This window comes from Glandiceps talaboti, chromosome 4 (genome assembly GCF_964340395.1).
Source record: "Glandiceps talaboti chromosome 4, keGlaTala1.1, whole genome shotgun sequence".
In the NCBI taxonomy this organism is placed as follows: Eukaryota; Metazoa; Hemichordata; class Enteropneusta; family Spengelidae; genus Glandiceps; species Glandiceps talaboti.
In genome coordinates this window covers 10,298,338-10,318,074 of record NC_135552.1, presented here as the reverse complement: position 1 = coordinate 10,318,074, position 19,737 = coordinate 10,298,338, and the positions used below count along the sequence as shown (strand labels likewise).

Genomic DNA, 19,737 nt, shown 5'->3' with positions numbered 1-19,737 from the left:
GCTACAAGAGCGCCACCAACGCCTGTATTAGGCAAACTATATGATAATTATAATTATAAACATGGGCTTGAATTGACCAATATTGTACTAAAGTATATTTTTCAGACAAATATGGCAGTCCTGCAATCAAAATGGTCGAGTTTCAAGAAGATTTATGTTTGATATATGTTAAACATTACCAGGGTATGTACATTTAGATTTGAAAGAAATCAACCACTGAAATAATACGATGTGTGTGAAATGCAAGAAAAAGGTTTATTTTGATACTTCACTACAAAGATGAAAGTCAAGGTTAAATCTAATAATAGCAGCAGAAAGACCACATCTGATAAAATAGAGGGGGGGGGGGGTGAGGAGGTTAAGCACCTACACATAGTGTTTCCGCATTTCATTTCCTGAGCAATTGTACGAATAGATTTTTACATCAAATATGGCTGGCCTGCCAGCCACTCATTAAAAGTTGTATTAACACCAGAATAATTTGCATAAACATGCCCAATATTCGATATCACTTTTCCACAAGCATTTAAATACTGCAATATGCAAAATCTGGCACAATTTTGATAACTCTACAAATTTGGAATAACATTATTTTTTATGTACTAATATTTGGCCATAATTACTGAACAAACATTGTTACTTGTTGACTTTTCCACAGAGGATGTCATCTGAAAGTCAGTCTGTGACATTGTGGATTGCCAGCTTCTAAACTGAGGATGTGTCATCTGAAATTCAGAGTCTAAATTGTTGTTTGCCAGCTTCTCAATGGATGTCATCTGAAATTCAGAGTCTACATTGTGGATTACCAGCTTCTCTACGGAGGATATCGTCCTGTAATTTCCAGACCCTCTGTACATCCTTGTTGGCCATGCTTAAAATCTGCAAACATTTTACATCTGAAAAACAACAACAAATACAAATTTGAATTGACTACAACCAAATTGCAAAAGATGATAAATAAATGTAAAATTTGTTGTTATTGTACATACAATTACAAACTTTTTACACATTGTTTAGCTTTCTGGAATGTATTGAGTTACAAACACAAACTTGGTCTATGTTGTTTCAGATGATTTTTCAAGTAGGAAGCCATGATAAAATTATTTAATAAATCAAAAATCCAAAATAAATACGCAATTTTAATCTATGTGATCACTTTAATTTCTTGTATACTGCAGTGTATTTTATTATTCCATCATACAAACTCTCTCCTTTTAGTTTACATTTCTGTGATCGTAATGTCAACCACTTACACAAAACATCATCTGGGAGAAAAAACTTACCGTATGTTTTAAGAAATGTGTGTATGGCTGTATGTATAGCTGCTATTGGTATGATGAAATTGACATGAGGGAATGATGCCCCACTTTCAGTATCCCTGTAAAAACAAAACAAAAAATACATAATAATAAACATAATAATAATAATAATAACTCAATAAGCACATATACAGCACCTCTAATCCAGAAAGTATTCATAGGTACTTAACAGGAACTACCCCGGTATTAAAATGAAACAAAAAACTTTGTAAAAACAAATTGATTATCTAGAAAAGAGCAACTGTGTCTGCAAAGTTAAAATAGCAAGAGATGCATATTAAAAAACAAAATAAGGTCCAATAAATAATAAACAAGCCAATACCAACTTATTTATAGGCCATAGGTCTGTTTAAAGAGGTGAGTTTTAAGATTGGTCTTAAAATAAGTCACTGTTTTGCATTTCCGTGTATCTAGAGGCAAGGAATTCCTTAATTTTGGGGTGACACAAGAAAAAGCGCGATCTCCAAATGACATGTACATGACTTGTACATTTTTAGAAAATTTGAGAAGACCTAATAAAAAAAATTGTGTTGTTTCGGTTACACTCAATTTTAGAATAGGTGGGGTCGGTAGATTTTTTATTTCATTTCATTATTTTTTTTTCCATGTGCGAGTGTCTAGTTCAGGTTTTCCATTGTTTTCCAAATGGTCTCTGTGTTGTTTATTTCATCCAATCAGATGTATTAAAGCCATTACAGATTGGAAGAACATTTTTAGAGTGTCTTTTTATTAAGTTGATGGCAGTTTCCGCATCCACTATTTCATGTGAGACTTGCCAATTTTTGCAATTTTATTATTTTTTTCTTGAATACATAAAAGAAGTAGAGGGTTGGCAGTGAAAAGCTAGGTGGGGTCAGGTAACCGGAACCAAACAATTATTTTTTTCAGGCCTAATCAAAGACACCATAGAATATTTTATTTTCATAAGCATGAAATAAGTTGTGTCTATTCATTTGTAGAGTTTATCTTTTTATGCTGTATTTTACCAACTTATATAGTGACAGGTTTTATGTAATGTCTTCATAATATGTTTGCTCGTGTTGAAATTTTGTCTATGTGTATGTATATATGTGTGTGTGTGTGTGTGTGTGTGTGTGTGTGTGTGTGTGTGTGTGTGTGTGTGTGTGTGTGTGTTAGACTGTGTGTGCAGTCTTAAGTCACTTACTTGGAGTTACTAGCAACAATTCCAAGAAGTTTCCCAGTGTCTGCACAAAGCAAGGGTCCACCGCTAGCACCAGAATGGACCGCACAGGTTGACTACAAAGAAACAATCGCAAGATACAAAATAACCATCACTAGTACTTTAATATAAACCCTTATTTCCTTTTTTACAACAACCTGAAAGGCTTCATCTCATACAGACCTCAGACCACTAAAAGAACTGCTCTTTTAGTGGTCTGAGTACACACTGAATATGTACATACAGAGAACACTGCAAGCCTTTGTACAAATACCCTGAGTATGCCACACTTGCAGCACTCATACGTGTCATGGGGTTCTGTCACAGTCTGTGCTAAGGTCAAATAAAAATGGTAAACATCAAAATTACGTGTATCTGTACATGTTGGTGATACTTCATAATCATACATGAATGATGTTGTAGATATGACAAGTCAGCCTGGAAGGAAACATGAATCATTTGTTTTTTATTAAAGTTCCCTTATTTCACCAATAAACGATAACTTTCACTCAAGTACATGCTTATGCCTGGGGTCACCTTTGTATAATCAGTGAAGTTGTGATTTTTTTTTATATTCCGCCATACAGGGCATCAATTTTCAAAATCAATTTTGCCAGACTGAGGAAATATAGGGTCAGTCAGGTCATGAGAAACAAAGACTTAACTATGGGTGCCCTTACAGTAGAGATGTATACATGAGATTGATAAATTACCTGTAGAAGTATAGGTGTCCTTACAGTAGAGATGCATACATGAGATTGATAAATTACCTGTAGAAGTATGGGTGCCCTTACAGCAGAGATACATACATGAGATTGATAGATTGATAAATTACCTGTAGAAGTATGGGTGTCTCTTCCACTGTTACAAGGTTGGAAAGAACACCATATGTGATGGAAGGATGCATGGACATTTCTCTTGGAAACAATGCATGGCCAACCACACAGACATCTCTACCTGAGTATAAAGAAAGTTTAGAAAGAATGAAAATAATGTGAATGAAATATAAAATAGGGTCTACGCATACATACCTTTTGAACCTGCCAGATATCATGGCTTTGAAACTGTATATTCATCAAGTTTGAAGATGATCATTCCATTGGAAGAAAGAAGAATGTCTTATACGATTTCCATTCTATAAGCACAAGTTATTCAAAAAGCAACCACTGTCCTACCAGGTCCCACATTTAACAGTTGGATTGACTGGGGCACAATCATGATTCAAATTTTTGCGAGGGACTTAACCCATCCAAAAACAAACAGTGATGGCCATGGCAAGGCTTGGACATGCAACTTGCAAATTCCAAGTCACCCTCAGTAACCATCTTATTCTCATGCCTCCACTTAATTTCAGTTGAGATGGCCGAGTCAAGATGTAAGAAGGGGACCCCCACCCCCACCCCCACCCTCCTACATACACACACCCCAAATCTTATGACTATTGCTATGTTAACACATATACTTACCTTTTCTATAATCTGTGGCAATCTCCAAGTCTGGTAAACTGTTAATACCAGTAGAATGTGTATTCTGTAGTCGTAAGACAGCCAAGTCTAGAGCTGATGTCACTGATGTGCAAAAAATGACTTCAGCACTTTCCCAATGCCTGAGAGGAAAGTCAATTCTCACTTGAACTGTAAAGAATGGGAACAGAATTATATGAAATATGTATCGATATTTATAAGTAATGTGTTATACTTCCATAATGATGCTTATAGTGGGAATGGTGAAATTATGAAGAAAGCAGGAAATAATAGCTCATTTTACATATAATATTGTTAAATATTAGAGCCAATGAGAACATGCAACCACTCACAGGTCTTTGCAGTGTTAATTTGTATGTTCACAAATTAATGGATTTTTAGTCATTAGCATTCTTATTATTGTTGTATTTTACCATACTGTAGCCGCTTAAAGTATAGTAGTAGCCTGGAATCCATGCTGTAAGGAAATTTTTCATTTTTGGTTTTCCCCCTCAAAAAAATATGATGGGAAAGCAAAAATTTAAATCCCCATCCACATGGATTCAAGGCTAGGATAGAAGTGTAATAAAGTTGTTGTTGTACTTCTCTTGTTGCATTTGGGGGGAGGGGGGAGGGGGAGTGTGGATGTTACACAAACAGATAACATCATAAATTGGATCTTCAGTCTACTACCGGTAGTGGTCACATGCAAAGTATCATTTATATAAGACAGCATCTTTCAAATCCACAAAATTTCAAATAAAAACTTTTGTACAGGAAAGTTTTGAGATATTCAACTAATTTGATTTTCAAACAAAAGGGTCCCAAAACAAGATTCATCCTTATAAAAAGTCAAATATCATACACTAGTTGACTTTTAAAAAAAAAAAGCCTTTCGGTATTATCCCCTGGAATTTATCAAAAAATAAGTTATGACCATTTTGAAAAGCAGTCAAATGAACTCTTTTGATATTAAACTTCGTTTGTTTTCACATCATGATAACTTTACTGGATGTTTTATGGTATCGGTGCATTGGGAAACACCATCCATGATGTTACGCTGGCTGAAGATTATTGGAAAACGACAGAATTTCAAAACATGCATTCATAGTAACATGAGTTATTTTGGTGTCTTACCCTTTGAGTTGATAGCACCCTTGACAACGTGTCTACAGGTCAGTATGATTCCTTTGTCAGAGTCAATGATGACCCCTGACCCCCAGACTGAGCCTGCCTGGACAAGAACCACCCTCTTCATTGCTTTGATAATTCCCATACCATATGGAATGGTCATGGATTCTGTAGAATTGAATTGATAGTAAAGTGTAGACAATGAACAGAGGTAGAAAGCACAATTTTTAGTTTTCATTCAGAGAGTGTGTATGTATGTATGTATATATGTATGTATGTATGTATGTATGTATGTATGTATGTATGTATGTATGTATGTATGTATGTATGTATGTATGTATGTATGCATGCATGCATGCATGCATGTGTATGTATGTATGTATGTATGTATGTATGTATGTATGTATGTATGTATGTATGTATGTACGTATGTACGTACGTACGTACGTACGTACGTACGTATGTATGCATGCATGCATGCATGCATGTGTATGTATGTATGTATGTATGTATGTATGTATGTATGTATGTATGTATGTATGTATGTATGTATGTATGCATGCATGCATGCATGCATGTGTATGTATGTATGTATGTATGTATGTATGTATGTATGTATGCATGCATGCATGTATGTATGTATGTATGTATGTATGTATGTACGTACGTACGTACGTACGTACATACGCACGCACGCATGTGTATGTATGTATGTATGTATGTATGTATGTATGTATGTATGTATGTATGTATGTATGTATGTATGTATGTATGTATGTATGCATGCATGCATGCATGCATGCGTATGTATGTATGTATGTATGTATGTATGTATGTATGTATGTATGTATGCATGCATGCATGCATGCATGCATGCATGCACACATGCACATACATTATTGTATGTGAAACTGAATACATACATGTGTGTGTGTTTGAGTGTACATGCTATAGATCATTTTTTCAAGTTTGCTTAGACATATAACGTACCCCCAATTTTTAGAAGGTAATCTCACCTTGCTGAGTGTTGATGCATCTGCCTTTCTCAGAGACGTTCCTGATTGGAAGTAGATTATCAAATCTATGATTTAAGACCTGCTGTAGTGAATTCAGTATTTCTGATATACTACAGGCTAAAGTCAAACCAATCCATTCATTTGACTTCCAACATAAAGGTGCAACAATTAAACCAGCAAGGTATCTGAAAAGAAAATAATATATTATTTCAAAACGCTAGTTCAGCTTTCCAGAAAAGTGCCTATAATGTGTTGTGGTATTCTCATGACCTGAATAAGACTTTGACCACCTAGGCAGGTAATAAAAAATAATGATTATTTTATTTCTTGTTCATCACATTTGATCTATGTGTCACACTAGCATTATGATAGGTGTAAGAATAAGTTGATCTTTCTCTATTTTCATCTGCAAGCATGAGGTAAAATGCTGTCGCAGGTACCAGTACCAAGAACTACAACAACCAATGGCATACATAAAGGTGTTCTGTTACATTTTGTTATTGAAATACTTGAAAGATTGACAGAAGTGGTATGCCAACATTGCCAACAGCTGTACCAACTGTTTATCGTATCAACTGTTATGATGTCATGGCAACTGTTATGATGTCATGGCAACTGTTATGATGTCATGGCAACTGTTATGATGTTATGCCAACTGTTATGTTAATTTTTTGCAATTCCTCAGGGTATTGATATTTTTTACACTACAGCATTGATAGAACAAGAAATGCATTTGGTCAATTACTATAAGTTTGTAACTGCTCAGTTCAGATGTTGATCATCAATTGTGACTCTTTTTCTCTCTCTTAGCTTGCTTTTTTGAATTTTTAACACAAAATATTTTAATAGTTCGCTTTGCATTTACATTCTTGCAAACCAGAGCTTATTTTTCTTGTGTGACACATTGAAAAATCAAACTTGACTTGGTGCGTTTTGGACGGTGCCATGACATAAAAGAGGTTGTGGTTTATGATGATGTGTATTTATTTGTTTAGAGACAAATAGAGGACAATGTTCAAGTTTTTGGCATGGAGTACTAGTATTTAGAATCAAGTTTGGATGTGATTTTCACAACTGCCGAATTGGCCATAGACAGGAACCTGTTATCGTATAAACAATGAAAGTAAACAAATGAATTGGATTAATAACACTTGGCACAGCAGGTTGGAACAGCAGAGACTTGTATTTACACACCATGGTTTGATATGAACAGTTTTATGGCCTCTTTATGTGTACATGAAATGCCAGGGGAACTGGAAATTTGTTTGTGGATGTGAACTATTATGTAAAGAGGCCATACAGCTGTTCTTATCAAATGATGGAATGCAATAATACAAGTCTCTGTACTTCCAACATGCTGTGCCAAATGTTATTAATCCAATTTATTTCTTTACTTTCCCTGTTTGTAACAGGTTCTGTTCATCCACAGTCTGATGTCAGTAGTTGTATATATAAACTTGACTTTGTGCCCATGACTACAAAATATTTCGATTGTTATATGAACACCCTCGGCTCAGTACTTACAGCTAAAACAGGAAGTGTCTGTCAGAAGACTGTACGTAACATATGCATTTATGATCAATGCTGATCCTTTGGTAAGTTTAGGTCATTTCACTCACAGTAGACAAGAGCACTTTTATTACTGAACACAGCAGGATTGTGATTGTGAGAGTTGTTTTAGTATGTTCATTCAGTTTTTAGACTTCCCTCAAGAACAATCATGCTGTGTTTAGCAGTAAAAATTTTGATATATCTATCAAGTAACACAACAACCTAAACTTGCAAAATGATCAATTGGATTGCATATTATGTTACATAGTCTTCTGGTGAACACTGTCTGTATTTCAGACACTTACTTACCCTGGTTGTAATGGATTCTCCATCGTATAAACTCCACCACCTTCTGTACCCGGTAGACACCTTGCATCCGTCATGATCAAAGAATTATTTTCCCTAGCTATGTTCGTCACGATACCTTTACTAAAACTGTTAAAAAATACCAATGGACATACACTGGCGAATGGTGTTGCTACGGTAACTAGAGATTGCCCCTGTTGTAATTCAGAGCATGGTATCATTTCATATGGTTCAATCCTGCAAGAGAAAAAATATCAAGTTTCATAACGAAATTAATAGAAAAATGAAATTACTGTGACTCATACAATGATACATGATTACTGAACACAAAATCCTAGAAAACTCTGGTATTACAGCTGGCCTTACCTTGTGATGAAATACACCACCTCTTTTTCCATGAATGTTATTTTTTTTCACTCTGGTGTGGATGGCTAGCTGGCTGGCAATTTTTTTTGCATGCAAGATATAAATAGTTAGTTCGCAGCCTAGTTTGCAGAAGAAATGGCAAATTCCCAAATAACAGTTATAAATGAACATGGGTAGATAAAAAACAGTGGAAATCAAAAGTCATGAGGTAATAATTAACCTGATCAGCAGAATGATAAAAAAAAATTTGTTATGTTTGTATACAGTATTTGATGTTTTACTTATGGGAGCAATTCCTAACACACCCCCCCCCCAAAAAAAAAAATTAAAAAAATTAAAAATTAAAATTAAAATAAAAAAAAAAATAATAAAAAAATAAAAAAATAAATAAATAAATAAATAAAAAAATAAATAAAAAAAAACATTAAAAACAAAAACAAAAAAAAAACCACCAAAAACCCATTAAGGCTGCACTAGCTGTAACTAGGATATTCTTTTTTCAAGCTGACAATCAATAATACATTTACTTAAAACTGATAAAATACCAATAATTAGGCACTGTGCATATTAATTTGAGGTTGATGATATCCAGAAGTAGCACAGCAACAGGTTGGAATCATGATCGCAGTGATAGTGCTGTTTTTTTGGGTGTGGACCCAAAAATCATTTTGATTAGATTTATTGTACCATATTATGTGTTCATTAGATGTACAAATACAACATCTGCCCACAGGTGACTTAATACTGTTCAGGGTGTATATTATGAATAAGTCACTATAATTGTAACATTGCAACACAGTTTTTAAAAAAATTTCTAGTTGCAGCTAGTGCAGCCATTAATGGTGCAATTTATAAAGTGCAGCCTTCCACAGTGGATGCTGTGATCATAGATAATGTGGTATAATTATTCCTCTGACTGTGGACCAATATCAGTATAATGCCACTGTACGAAAAGTCATATTTGACCATGTCTTTCCACCAGAGGAAATCTTGAGCAGAGAATGTGTAAATGTGGTGAGTATGAGACGAAGTTCCACCTTTGACTTAATTTACCCCCGGTGATCTCGCCCCTGGGGGCCATAATCAGTCAAAAGTGGTACTGTGTCTCGTACTACCCCTGGACAGAGATGGTGGTTACGTGGGTCACAGGTAGGGTAAAGGTTGGGTAAAGGTGGGTAAATTGGACTGTTCATGTAGTGATATGGCTCTATATACAAATGTAACTTACTCAAGTCCCGGCACTGCAGCCTCTGTGATCACATAGGATTAATGTATACACATAGGAAGCTCTCCTACCAGATTCCCAATTATACAGTTGGGTTGATCAAATCTTGGCCTTTAGATGTTAGCCATTCAGAAACAAACTGTAGCAATGAGGCTCAACCCTACTATAACTTGCAATTTCCTTGCCAGCCTCCCTAACTATCCAGCCATCATCTTAAATCGACTTGTCATTTCAATAACTTAACACCAGACCACTAAGATAATTTACATACAAACCTGACGTCAGCACTGTTCCAGTTTTTGATTTGCAGTAGAGCAAACCATGACGTAATTATCATCTGAGATTGAAGTGAAGTCTCTGACTTGGATTGATGTGGTTGAATAGCTTGCTCATCGTAATTAAGATAGTTATTCTCCTCCCCATCCGCTGCCATGGCAACGGACAAATCGTCAAGGTGCGCATCATCAAATCGCCAACCATCAGATTTAGGTAGGAGAGCGTTTAGTACTTTACTGAAATTGGGGCAGTTCCACATGACTATTGGACTGGCAGAGAAAAGCTGAAAGTTTCCCCGTTCGTTACCTGTCGATGAAGCTGGTGAACTTGTTCGTTTGCTAAGCAAAGCGTCAACCTTGTGGACTTTGGACTCCTTCCCAGATAGGGGCACGAAGTCCATACCGAGGTGTCTCTGGACCCGCAAATTCATCGGTTTGGAAAAAAATCGAGTGAAAAGCGAGCCATGAGTCAATACCAATCCCTGCACGGGATCAATTACTACGCCACTGCAGCTAAATTTCTCCACTTTGGTAGTATTCGCTCGATGTGGGGTCTTTGATAAGACAAGGGGGTTGGTCCTCTGATTTGGGTTAAAATCGCGATGATCACCGACGCGATGATGTCCATCGAATGTCAACTCAACCAAACAATTCGCTGAAAACGAAGACATTTTCCAAAGGTAGTGTTACAAAGATGTACCTAAATCGTGACCCTCCACGTTCTACTTTATAATGCCGTACCCGCACGTCGAAGAATTATGCTAGCATACTTTCCTGATAGTTTGTGTAGACTGGGAAGTTTTAGGTCGGGTGTCAAAGGTTACACTTTCTGCATTTGCCGAAAGAGGGCGCACAACCATGCTGTGCCAGAGATCATTACCGGGCAGATCAACAGGTGGTTTGTGATGGTGAGATTTTCTCATAATTTTGAATTGGAGGTTGTTGTGTCAATTGGGCATAAATTGTCATGATTGTTGGACTTTGAAGTGGAATTTGGTAGGTCAATTGAGATTTTCCGAATGTGGTTGAGTAGTTCTTTCAAGTTACACCCCCGTACCCCCCCCCCCCCCCCCCACCACACACACACCATTCGTTTTAAACCCATACCACAATGGTCAATGATGACCGGGGTAAGAATAACCGTCGTTTGTATGAAAGAAATGTGGTATGTGCATTGCGGTTTTTTTTTTACTTCAATTTGCATTACCGGGTGGATGACCAGACCCTATCTTCACATTGCAGTGTAAAGTCACAGAAGACCCAATGTAGCCAGTAGTTGCAATCCGTATATATAGTTTTAACAAGTCTAGCAAGTCTCCACAAGAAGTGGGGGGGGGGGGACCAAGCCCGTTCTATTGCGTAAAAGGTGACCCGCCCATTATTCCAATTTACTAAAAGTGACCCTCTCTCAATTTCCTTTCTTAGAAGCATGATCCCACCCCTCCCCCATTCAAATATCTCAAATACATGGGTGTCAGAGAAGAAAATGGACTAAAGTCTCAGAATCATTGGTAAGGCTTGACCACACCGCTTCCACCATGTTGATGATATTAAAGGAATTTGTCGTTTTCCGCCGCTACCACCACTGATACAATGGTGGCATCGGTGGGATGTGTTAGTATTGGGATGCCAAAATCACAAAATAATGCAAAGTTAGATACTACAATGGTTCAAAGTAAAAAGATGACCATCTCCTTATTCCATTTCTACAATATGGCCCTCCTCGGGAACCGATTTGTAAAATCTGAACATCCCTCCCCATTTTCTGCCCCCACATCTGTAATCCCCGAAGTCTCCCTTTAGATTTATCTGTCATTCAAATCACATTTCAAAACATTAAAATTACAATGCATATAGATTACAATTACTAGTAATTGTGTTCAGATTGTCATTAAGCTTCACCAATAACAACGTGACGTCACAACAAAATTGAAACCAGGAAGATGGGAAAATAACTTGGAATCAGACTGAGAATGACCCAGAGATTCGTCGTTGGCTTTCAAATTTAGTACGACTCGGATCGCCAGACCAGATCCGAAAGTCAACGACGAATCCCTAGGCTAAACTGAATTGAAACATACTGAACTGAGTCAGAGGTACTCATACTCTAGACTTGTGTAAACAAGTTTTATTTATTTATATACGCCATAAAAGATAGTTTAGAGGTTATCCGTTGCTTCGTATTCGAAGCCGTACGGATACTCCTCTAGACTACATAAAAGCACACCTTCTTTTATGTAACATATTCTTAGATATACATGTTCTGCTGGACTATATTCACTAGTACGTGTATCATAAGTTTGTTTTCTTCCATGTTACATACATTTGCTGGCTGAAGGCCTACTTTCAGTTTAAAACACTAAATACTAAGAACAGCTGCTGTGATGAATTGCAACTGACAAGGGGAAAAACAATTTCATATTTTTTTGTAAATTCACATTCATCCTTTCTTATAGAAATAGTGACACATTGGCGGCGTGATAGTACTATCCTATACCTTCCTGCATGGAACTGGTAAACCATAATATTGTATCAATCACTGTGTAGAATGAGTTATCACTGCGTTGATGAAATCGACGTTGTAAAATTCTGTCAGGTTGTTTGTGACAAGAAGTAATATAGTCTTGGTTTAATACCACACATATCTCTATCTAGATTAAGGGTTACCGCAACACCGCCATGACAGTCTTTAGCATATGCGCATGCTCAGTTTTGAATCCAAATTAGCTCATCGCATTCGTTATCACTTGCAATGTAAATATTTTGGAACTGTCCACTAATATGATCATTGCATGACCTAAATTTGCTTGACTATGCGCTCTTCAAATGACACTCAATATTAAACCTACCACATTTACAGAAACCAAGTCGTTAAAATATAAGCGAAGCCTAAATCTGTACAGAGTTGACCCCTTTCTGGAACTGAGAACCCTTAGCTTTGAAGAAGAAAAAAATATATGAAAGTCTGCGAAATTAAATTGATTTTTCTTGTTACCATTTAAAACGACGATTGTCTTCATTGCGAGATTATTATGTAAAACTGTGTTACGCAAACTTACACATCTTTGAGAAAAAACATTACTTAGAATCCGATTGATGTGGATTTTGAATTTTGTTTTCCCCTGAGAGGGGAAAGTAAAATTCAAAATCTCAATCGCCTGGATTCCAGGCTTACTTAGTAAAATCATAGACAGTCCATTATCTTGAAGCATCATCCACTCAAAAGTACTTCTATTCTATAATGTTAACGCCACTGGTACATGGTCACCTAGTGTTTAAAATCCTGGTATTTAGGGACTGTTGAATATATAGTAGTAGTTTATTTTTTTCCACCTGAAATAAACTAAACTTTTCTATGATGAATGGACTGAACTGGCTATATTTATTACTGAGTTATCTACTTTCATGCGAAATGTTAATCGGATCTACAACAAAAGTTAGGTTGCAATTGCCTATATATATATATATATATATATATATATATATATATATATATATATATATATATATATATATATATATATATATATATATATATATACCAGTATCGTCGTAAATCCACATGCCTCTTTTACGATACTGTCCATGACGCATCACCTAAGGGGTATCATTATTGATGAAAAAATATACTCTGGCCTGTGAGACTGTGTACCAATAGTTACTAGTATTCCTTTCCTTGCATCCACTTTAATATTTAAATGTCTACTACGATATATTGGATTAAAATGTCTTTCCCGTCATCGCCTAGTAGAGTGTTGCTGTAACCATAGGCAACGCCATCATTTTATGGACCAACGATCTCTTTTCCTGACATTTGTCTGGATACTTACATGGGCTTGTAATCACTAACAACAAAGCCATGGCGAAGGCCAATGCTACAACCTGGGGGACCTCCGATGCATCGCTGCCTTTGAAGCGAATACACCCTTTCTTGAGATCCAATGTTAGTACACTAGTCAACCTGAAGTTAAAGTCATTTCTTTCGATCAACGTAACTTTCTTTTCCATCCTCTGAGAAAGGCCGAAGAAGGAAAGTTTGGGCCGGTTGTAGCCATGGTGGCTGGGTTCGACTCCCTCACGGACCCACTTTCCGATACAGATGCCCCAGTCTGAGAACGGCTCTTTGATTATCATTGCACGTTCGTTGTCCTCGGGTTGTAACGTACAGCACGTCTCTGGATCTAAATCTGGTACCTAAATTGGGTAAAAGAAAACAGTCTCTTGTAACAGTGTCTAGAATGATGCTCACTTACCAATTATAGTAATAGGGGTACAAAGTTAAAGTTTTCAGAAGTCGACATATAACTTGAATCGTTGTGCTTTGCTGATGATAGCATTAGTCGATGATGATGTTGAGGGGGTGGAGGGAGAGGAGGAGGGGGATGAGGAAGAGGAGGATGATGACGACGACAACAACGACGACGATGGTGACAATGGTGATGATGATGATGATGATGATGATGATGATGATGATGATGATGATGAATAAGATGGTGATGATGATGATGATGATGATGATGATGATGGTGATGATGATGATGATGAATAAGATGATGATGATGATGATGATGATGATGATGATGATGATGATGATGATGATGATGATGATGATGATGATGATGATGATGATGGTGATGATGGCGACGACGGTGGTGGCGGTAGTGGTGGTGGTGATGGTGGCAGTGGTGGTGGTGGTGGTGGTGGTGGTGATGTTGATGATGATGATGATGATGATGATGATGATGATGATGATGATGATGATGATGATGATGATGATGATGAATAAGATGGTGATGATGATGATGATGATGATGATGATGATGATGATGATGATGATGATGATGATGATGATGATGATGATATTCGAACAATTTTCAAATCTTCCTCTATGATTCAAGTGAATGCAAAGTGCATGAAAGTGAGTCAATGTATCCTTAACATTATCTTTGCAAAGAATAAATGATGGTTGTTTTTAAGAACCGGTGTATCACAATACCAAATCACTGTAGCCTTGACAACAATAGACCTTAATCTTGTAGTCAGTATAGGTAGAAAATATCAGTGTAGACTACGTACTTGGATTCGACTTGGCAACGCACGTAAATCGATCGTTTCGGATAGCGCCACCAAACATCCATTGTGGTCGAGAACTTCAATCTTCGTATAGTCTCTAGTTATGTTATTTGTCACACGGGTTGTGAACACAGTTTGGTAATTTTGGTTCATTAACCTATAAAGATGGAGACAACAACATGAACATTAAAAATGGCAGGTATTTTTGTGGACAGATAATTTAATTAGCACGCACGCACATACGCACGCACGCACGCACGCACGCAGACAGACAGACAGACAGACAGACAGACAGACAGACAGACAGACAGACAGACAGACATGCACATACATACATACATACATACATACATACATACATACATACATACATACATACATACATACATACATACATACATAGATTTTTCAATACTCACGAATGTTCTGCAGATTTTGAACCATCGGACAGTTGCCTCGCCTCGAGTAGAAGCGACGTCATCGCAACTGGAGTGGATGGCCGAGGACTCGTAGTGGTATCTAGTTTGACGCGGTGTAGGAAGTCACTAGGTAGGGAAGTGCGTCTGTCAGCAACGTCACCGCCGATTGTCGCTAAACCATACATACTGTCGTCTCCACTCAGAGAATAACTTCCTGTTCTAACTTTCAACTGATCTAGGCCGATATCTGGAATAATTCTTAGTGTGATCGACATACTAATTCCACCGTGACGGCCCTTCGAGTCTGTCAATACAACGGAATGTTCAATTCTTCGACCGTGTGCCGACTTGTCCATGAATGCATTAATCGGCACAGTTGTGGTACCAACTGTGTTGTACCCGAGAAGTTTTATTGTTTTTAACTTGAACAGTAGACAGGGTTTTTTACTTTCATTAAACGTGAATCGCACAATTCCGTCTCGTGATTTACTTTCCCACATACATTTTGTACTTTTCCGACGAAAAACTTTTTCGCCGCCGACGATCCTCATACTCATGACAAATTCGTCCGTTTTCGGTGGTGACGAGACTACCAGTTTCTCGATCAAGAAATCGTAGGTGTCTGTTTTAAAAGACGATATGTTATGCGGTATCAGGTTTATCGGAGGATCGCCACGATGTGCCGTTCCAGGGCGACGGTAATCTTCTCCGAACGTAGTCGCCCATAAATCAGCCGTGTAGTCAAAGGCATCGTGACACCGATCCGTCATGTTCCGCAGAATGACTTGGTCGTCATGCGGCAGTGGGTGACCGAATATAGCCGTGGTATCGTCTCTGTATTTATGGGGATGCAGCATATGTGTGTGCCACATCAGCGAGATGTCATAGGTAGGAACTAAAGTATCCTCGGGATGACATTGCTGCAGGTAAAGATACCGTTTGTACCTAGCCAGTGCTGATTTCAGGAACTTCGAGCTTCTGTAGTGAGAAAGGCTAACTTGGTAGTTGAAAATTCTTTGGTCGCGTGCTGCAGATTTGAGGTCGTAATAAATTCTTGTAATGTAAGGTGTTTGGTAAGGTGAATCGACACCCCTGCTTTGTCTCTCCTTCAAGTCAATCTCAAAATAATCATAGACGTACATATCCTCCCAATACTCCTGGGCTTTCTTCAACGACTCGGCTCTCTCCTTTAAAGACATGATTCGATTGTCTAGAATCCGACTCGTCACCGTAATACAGTCTTTGGTATATTCTTGTGGTGCAAGCATATGAACGTGCCAAATCCAGGCAATATCAATGGGTGCGGCCATGGGTTCAGCTATGAATCCCTGTGAGGCTAGTAGAGGGAGCCACAGGGTTTCGTATCGTTTGACTGCATCGGTCATAATTGTGTCATCATGCACGTACCGATGATCTTTCACCAAAGCAAGAAAGTCAAGGTGTTTCAATGTTGCTCTGACCAGTGGTAGACCTATTTTGAGCTCGTTTGCACTCCACCGAGCTGCCCTCTGCTCCAAGGTCAAGGCTCGCATCGTGGCCATTATCTTGATTTCTCTGTAAAGTTATGAAAGCACATAGCAAAGAATGAAACACGTTGAAAAAACACACTTAAAGCTAAACACAAAATAAACAGTAAATTGAGATCCTGGTTGTATCTAAGTTCCCCTTCATAATCATAACGACATCGAGGGGGGCGGGGGCGTTGTGTAGGCGCTGTCAGTGGTTTATCACACAAAATATTCTTATAAAACGGGTACTAAGATAAATACTATAATAAATCATTGAGATCTCCAATCTGGCTTTCGCGATTACAACATGAAATATGACAGTATGCTAGCATGTCGACATATTAATAGATTTCACAACATACCAGTCAGTAAGCGGAACTACAGAAAGCACGATAAAACTCGATAGCGAACTGTCAATACTACACGACCCATACTAAACCCGGTACTAGTCAAGGTTCAACCTGGTAAGCGATAATATCTATAGGTAACGTGTATTGGTTACCAGGCAACGAAGTCGTCTTCACCTATTCCCGTTCCCTCCTTAAACTCTGATATCGACAAAACTACTTGACGATTTAATGACTAATAAGTTGATCACAATTACGATTGATTTGATCGATTGATTACATAGATTGATTCTCATTAATATTGACACCGTTGCAAACAGCGGGAATGACTTGAACCGCGACAAATGGGAGCGCCAATAGTCGGGGACCCTCCCACACACACATATATACCTTTTAGCAGTTAAATATGAAGTCAATCGTGATTGGTCACACGTCTATGCAAAGTATGCCCTGGTTTCATTCAATCACACCAGTTCATTTATTGATACTGTTTTTGTTTATTTCACCCTTAGATCTAGAGTTATTAAATTAAAGACAGTTGAACTAGTAAACTATATAGTTGGTACAGATGCAAGAATAATATCCTGTATGTTAATTGAACAGCGCATGACAAAACACGAGCGTCGATATGTTAAACAAATACAATCTATCAATATTAGCAGCGATACAGTTAAGATGACAAGTATGTGTGGGTTTCTGATTAGTACAAAAAAAAACATGTCATGGTCTTAAGTTCATCCATAGACTTCCAACGCCTATAGTTTATCGATGCTAAAAATATCAACTGTTTAATATATAACACAACAAAACTATTTAAAAATCCATGACTATTTTCATTCACACTTTTATCTGGACGACATTTTTGTTCAAAAATTAATTATTTGCACGCTATTGTTGTCGTACACACACCCACAGGCCGGCTGGACAGACAGTTGTGCCAATGTATGCATGTCTGTTCAGCTTGGACCGATAAGTTTGGTATTATAATCTAGCGGACGACATACCCAGTTTGGGTGTGAACTATAATGGCAGATTTGAAGGGTAGGGACCTCCAGAAATGGGATGGGATATTGGGAAAACAATATGTCGTCTACATGCACTGTCGAAATGATCACGACTTGAGATGAAATTATACAACACACGTCAGCATAAATATAATGTGTATGTACATGAATCCCCCGTGAAGTGATTGATTGCTTAAATTTACAGACTATGATCATAATGACTAGGTCTTTAAAATCTAGTTAACGGATATCATAATTGCTTGTATTTACACCACACTTACCCCCTTGACGATCGTACGCAGGAGAGAAATAGAAATGAACGGAATGATTTCTTCACATCGGACTTGGATCAAGATGGCGGCGTGTGACGGTGTACTATAGTGTAGATTTGAGAGATCAAAGTACGTCCCAGTATCGACCTCTCCTATGAGTTCAAAAAATGCTGTTTAATGATTCACTTATTCTAGTTGAATGTGTACATGTGCAGTATGGTCATTATCGTTATATATGCATCATGCTGTTATGGTATAAAATAAAGACACACAAAATCTGTGCTACGCAAAAATTTAGTTATGAAAACACTTGACATTACGTACGGTGTTTGGTTACCGGTTTTTGTGCCCTTCGCGGCTTGAACTTGGGGAAGTTTGTCGCTGGCAAAAGCACGCGTGTCGACGACTGATTAAATGCGCAACAGAAAAATTTAAAGTATTTACAACTACATGATAATTTATGTGTGAAATAACGTATACAATAAAATGATTTAAAACTAAAGATATAGATTATAGCAACACATCCCTTGTTATACAGTCACAGATACATTATAAACGTCCAACACAAAGAAAATCATACACCTCATAAAATTATATATTACTCTTATCTACGGTTAACTTTGGTTTCGCTTTCAAACAGTAACGTTAACTGTATTAATAAGCCATTGGTGTTTATAGTCTTTACAATATCAAAGCTTGTCTTTATGTATAATAATCAGAGAGAGAGAGAGAGAGAGAGAGAGAGAGAGAGAGAGAGAGAGAGAGAGAGAGAGAGAGAGAGAGAGAGAGAGAGAGAGAGAGAGAGAGAGAGAGAGAGAGAGAGAGAGAGAGAGAGAGAGAGAGAGAGAGAGAGATTAAGTATAAAGATAGTGCGCCATTTGAAAATAAAAAAATATTTGCCAAATGAAGAAAAGATTAACTTGGTGTACAGAGAACTGTGACCCCCCCCCCTTCAAAATTCTAATAATATAGTATTGCAGTTTTCATTCGTCCGCTACAGATCTCTACCGTGTTGGATACATTCACGTCATGATGGGTGAATGATGACGGTTAGCGTGACCGACTTGGAATCTACAGGTTGCACGTTCGAGCCCCGTCGCTGCCTGCTGTTTGTTTCTGAGTGGCTAAAGTCCTTGGGCAAGATTTGAACCACGACTGTGCCTCAGTCAACCCAGCTGTATAACTGGGGACCTGGTAGGATGTAGGTTGCAATGTGAAGGCTTTAATCCTATGCGCTTAAATGGCTACAATGCATTGTATGCTCCCCGGGGAGTTGAGGAAG

General features: G+C 37.6%; 2 protein-coding genes across 2 annotated transcripts; both read right to left on the bottom strand.

Moving 5' to 3' along the window:
• Positions 1-460: 460 nt before the first annotated feature.
• On the bottom strand, positions 461-10,553 carry LOC144434576 (peroxisomal leader peptide-processing protease-like). The gene is made up of 9 exons (XM_078123044.1): positions 9,833-10,553; positions 7,970-8,203; positions 6,110-6,294; positions 5,100-5,261; positions 3,962-4,133; positions 3,335-3,452; positions 2,485-2,576; positions 1,284-1,378; positions 461-896 (listed from the first exon to the last, which is right to left on the bottom strand). The coding sequence occupies exons 1-9, from the start codon at positions 10,501-10,503 to the stop codon at positions 784-786; spliced, it is 1,842 nt and encodes a 613-aa protein (XP_077979170.1). The 5' UTR covers positions 10,504-10,553; the 3' UTR covers positions 461-783.
• A 3,023-nt stretch (positions 10,554-13,576) lies between these two features.
• LOC144434137 (uncharacterized) lies at positions 13,577-16,856 on the bottom strand. The gene is made up of 3 exons (XM_078122592.1): positions 15,325-16,856; positions 14,909-15,062; positions 13,577-14,026 (listed from the first exon to the last, which is right to left on the bottom strand). The coding sequence occupies exons 1-3, from the start codon at positions 16,854-16,856 to the stop codon at positions 13,577-13,579; spliced, it is 2,136 nt and encodes a 711-aa protein (XP_077978718.1).
• Between the last annotated feature and the right edge of the window lie 2,881 nt (positions 16,857-19,737).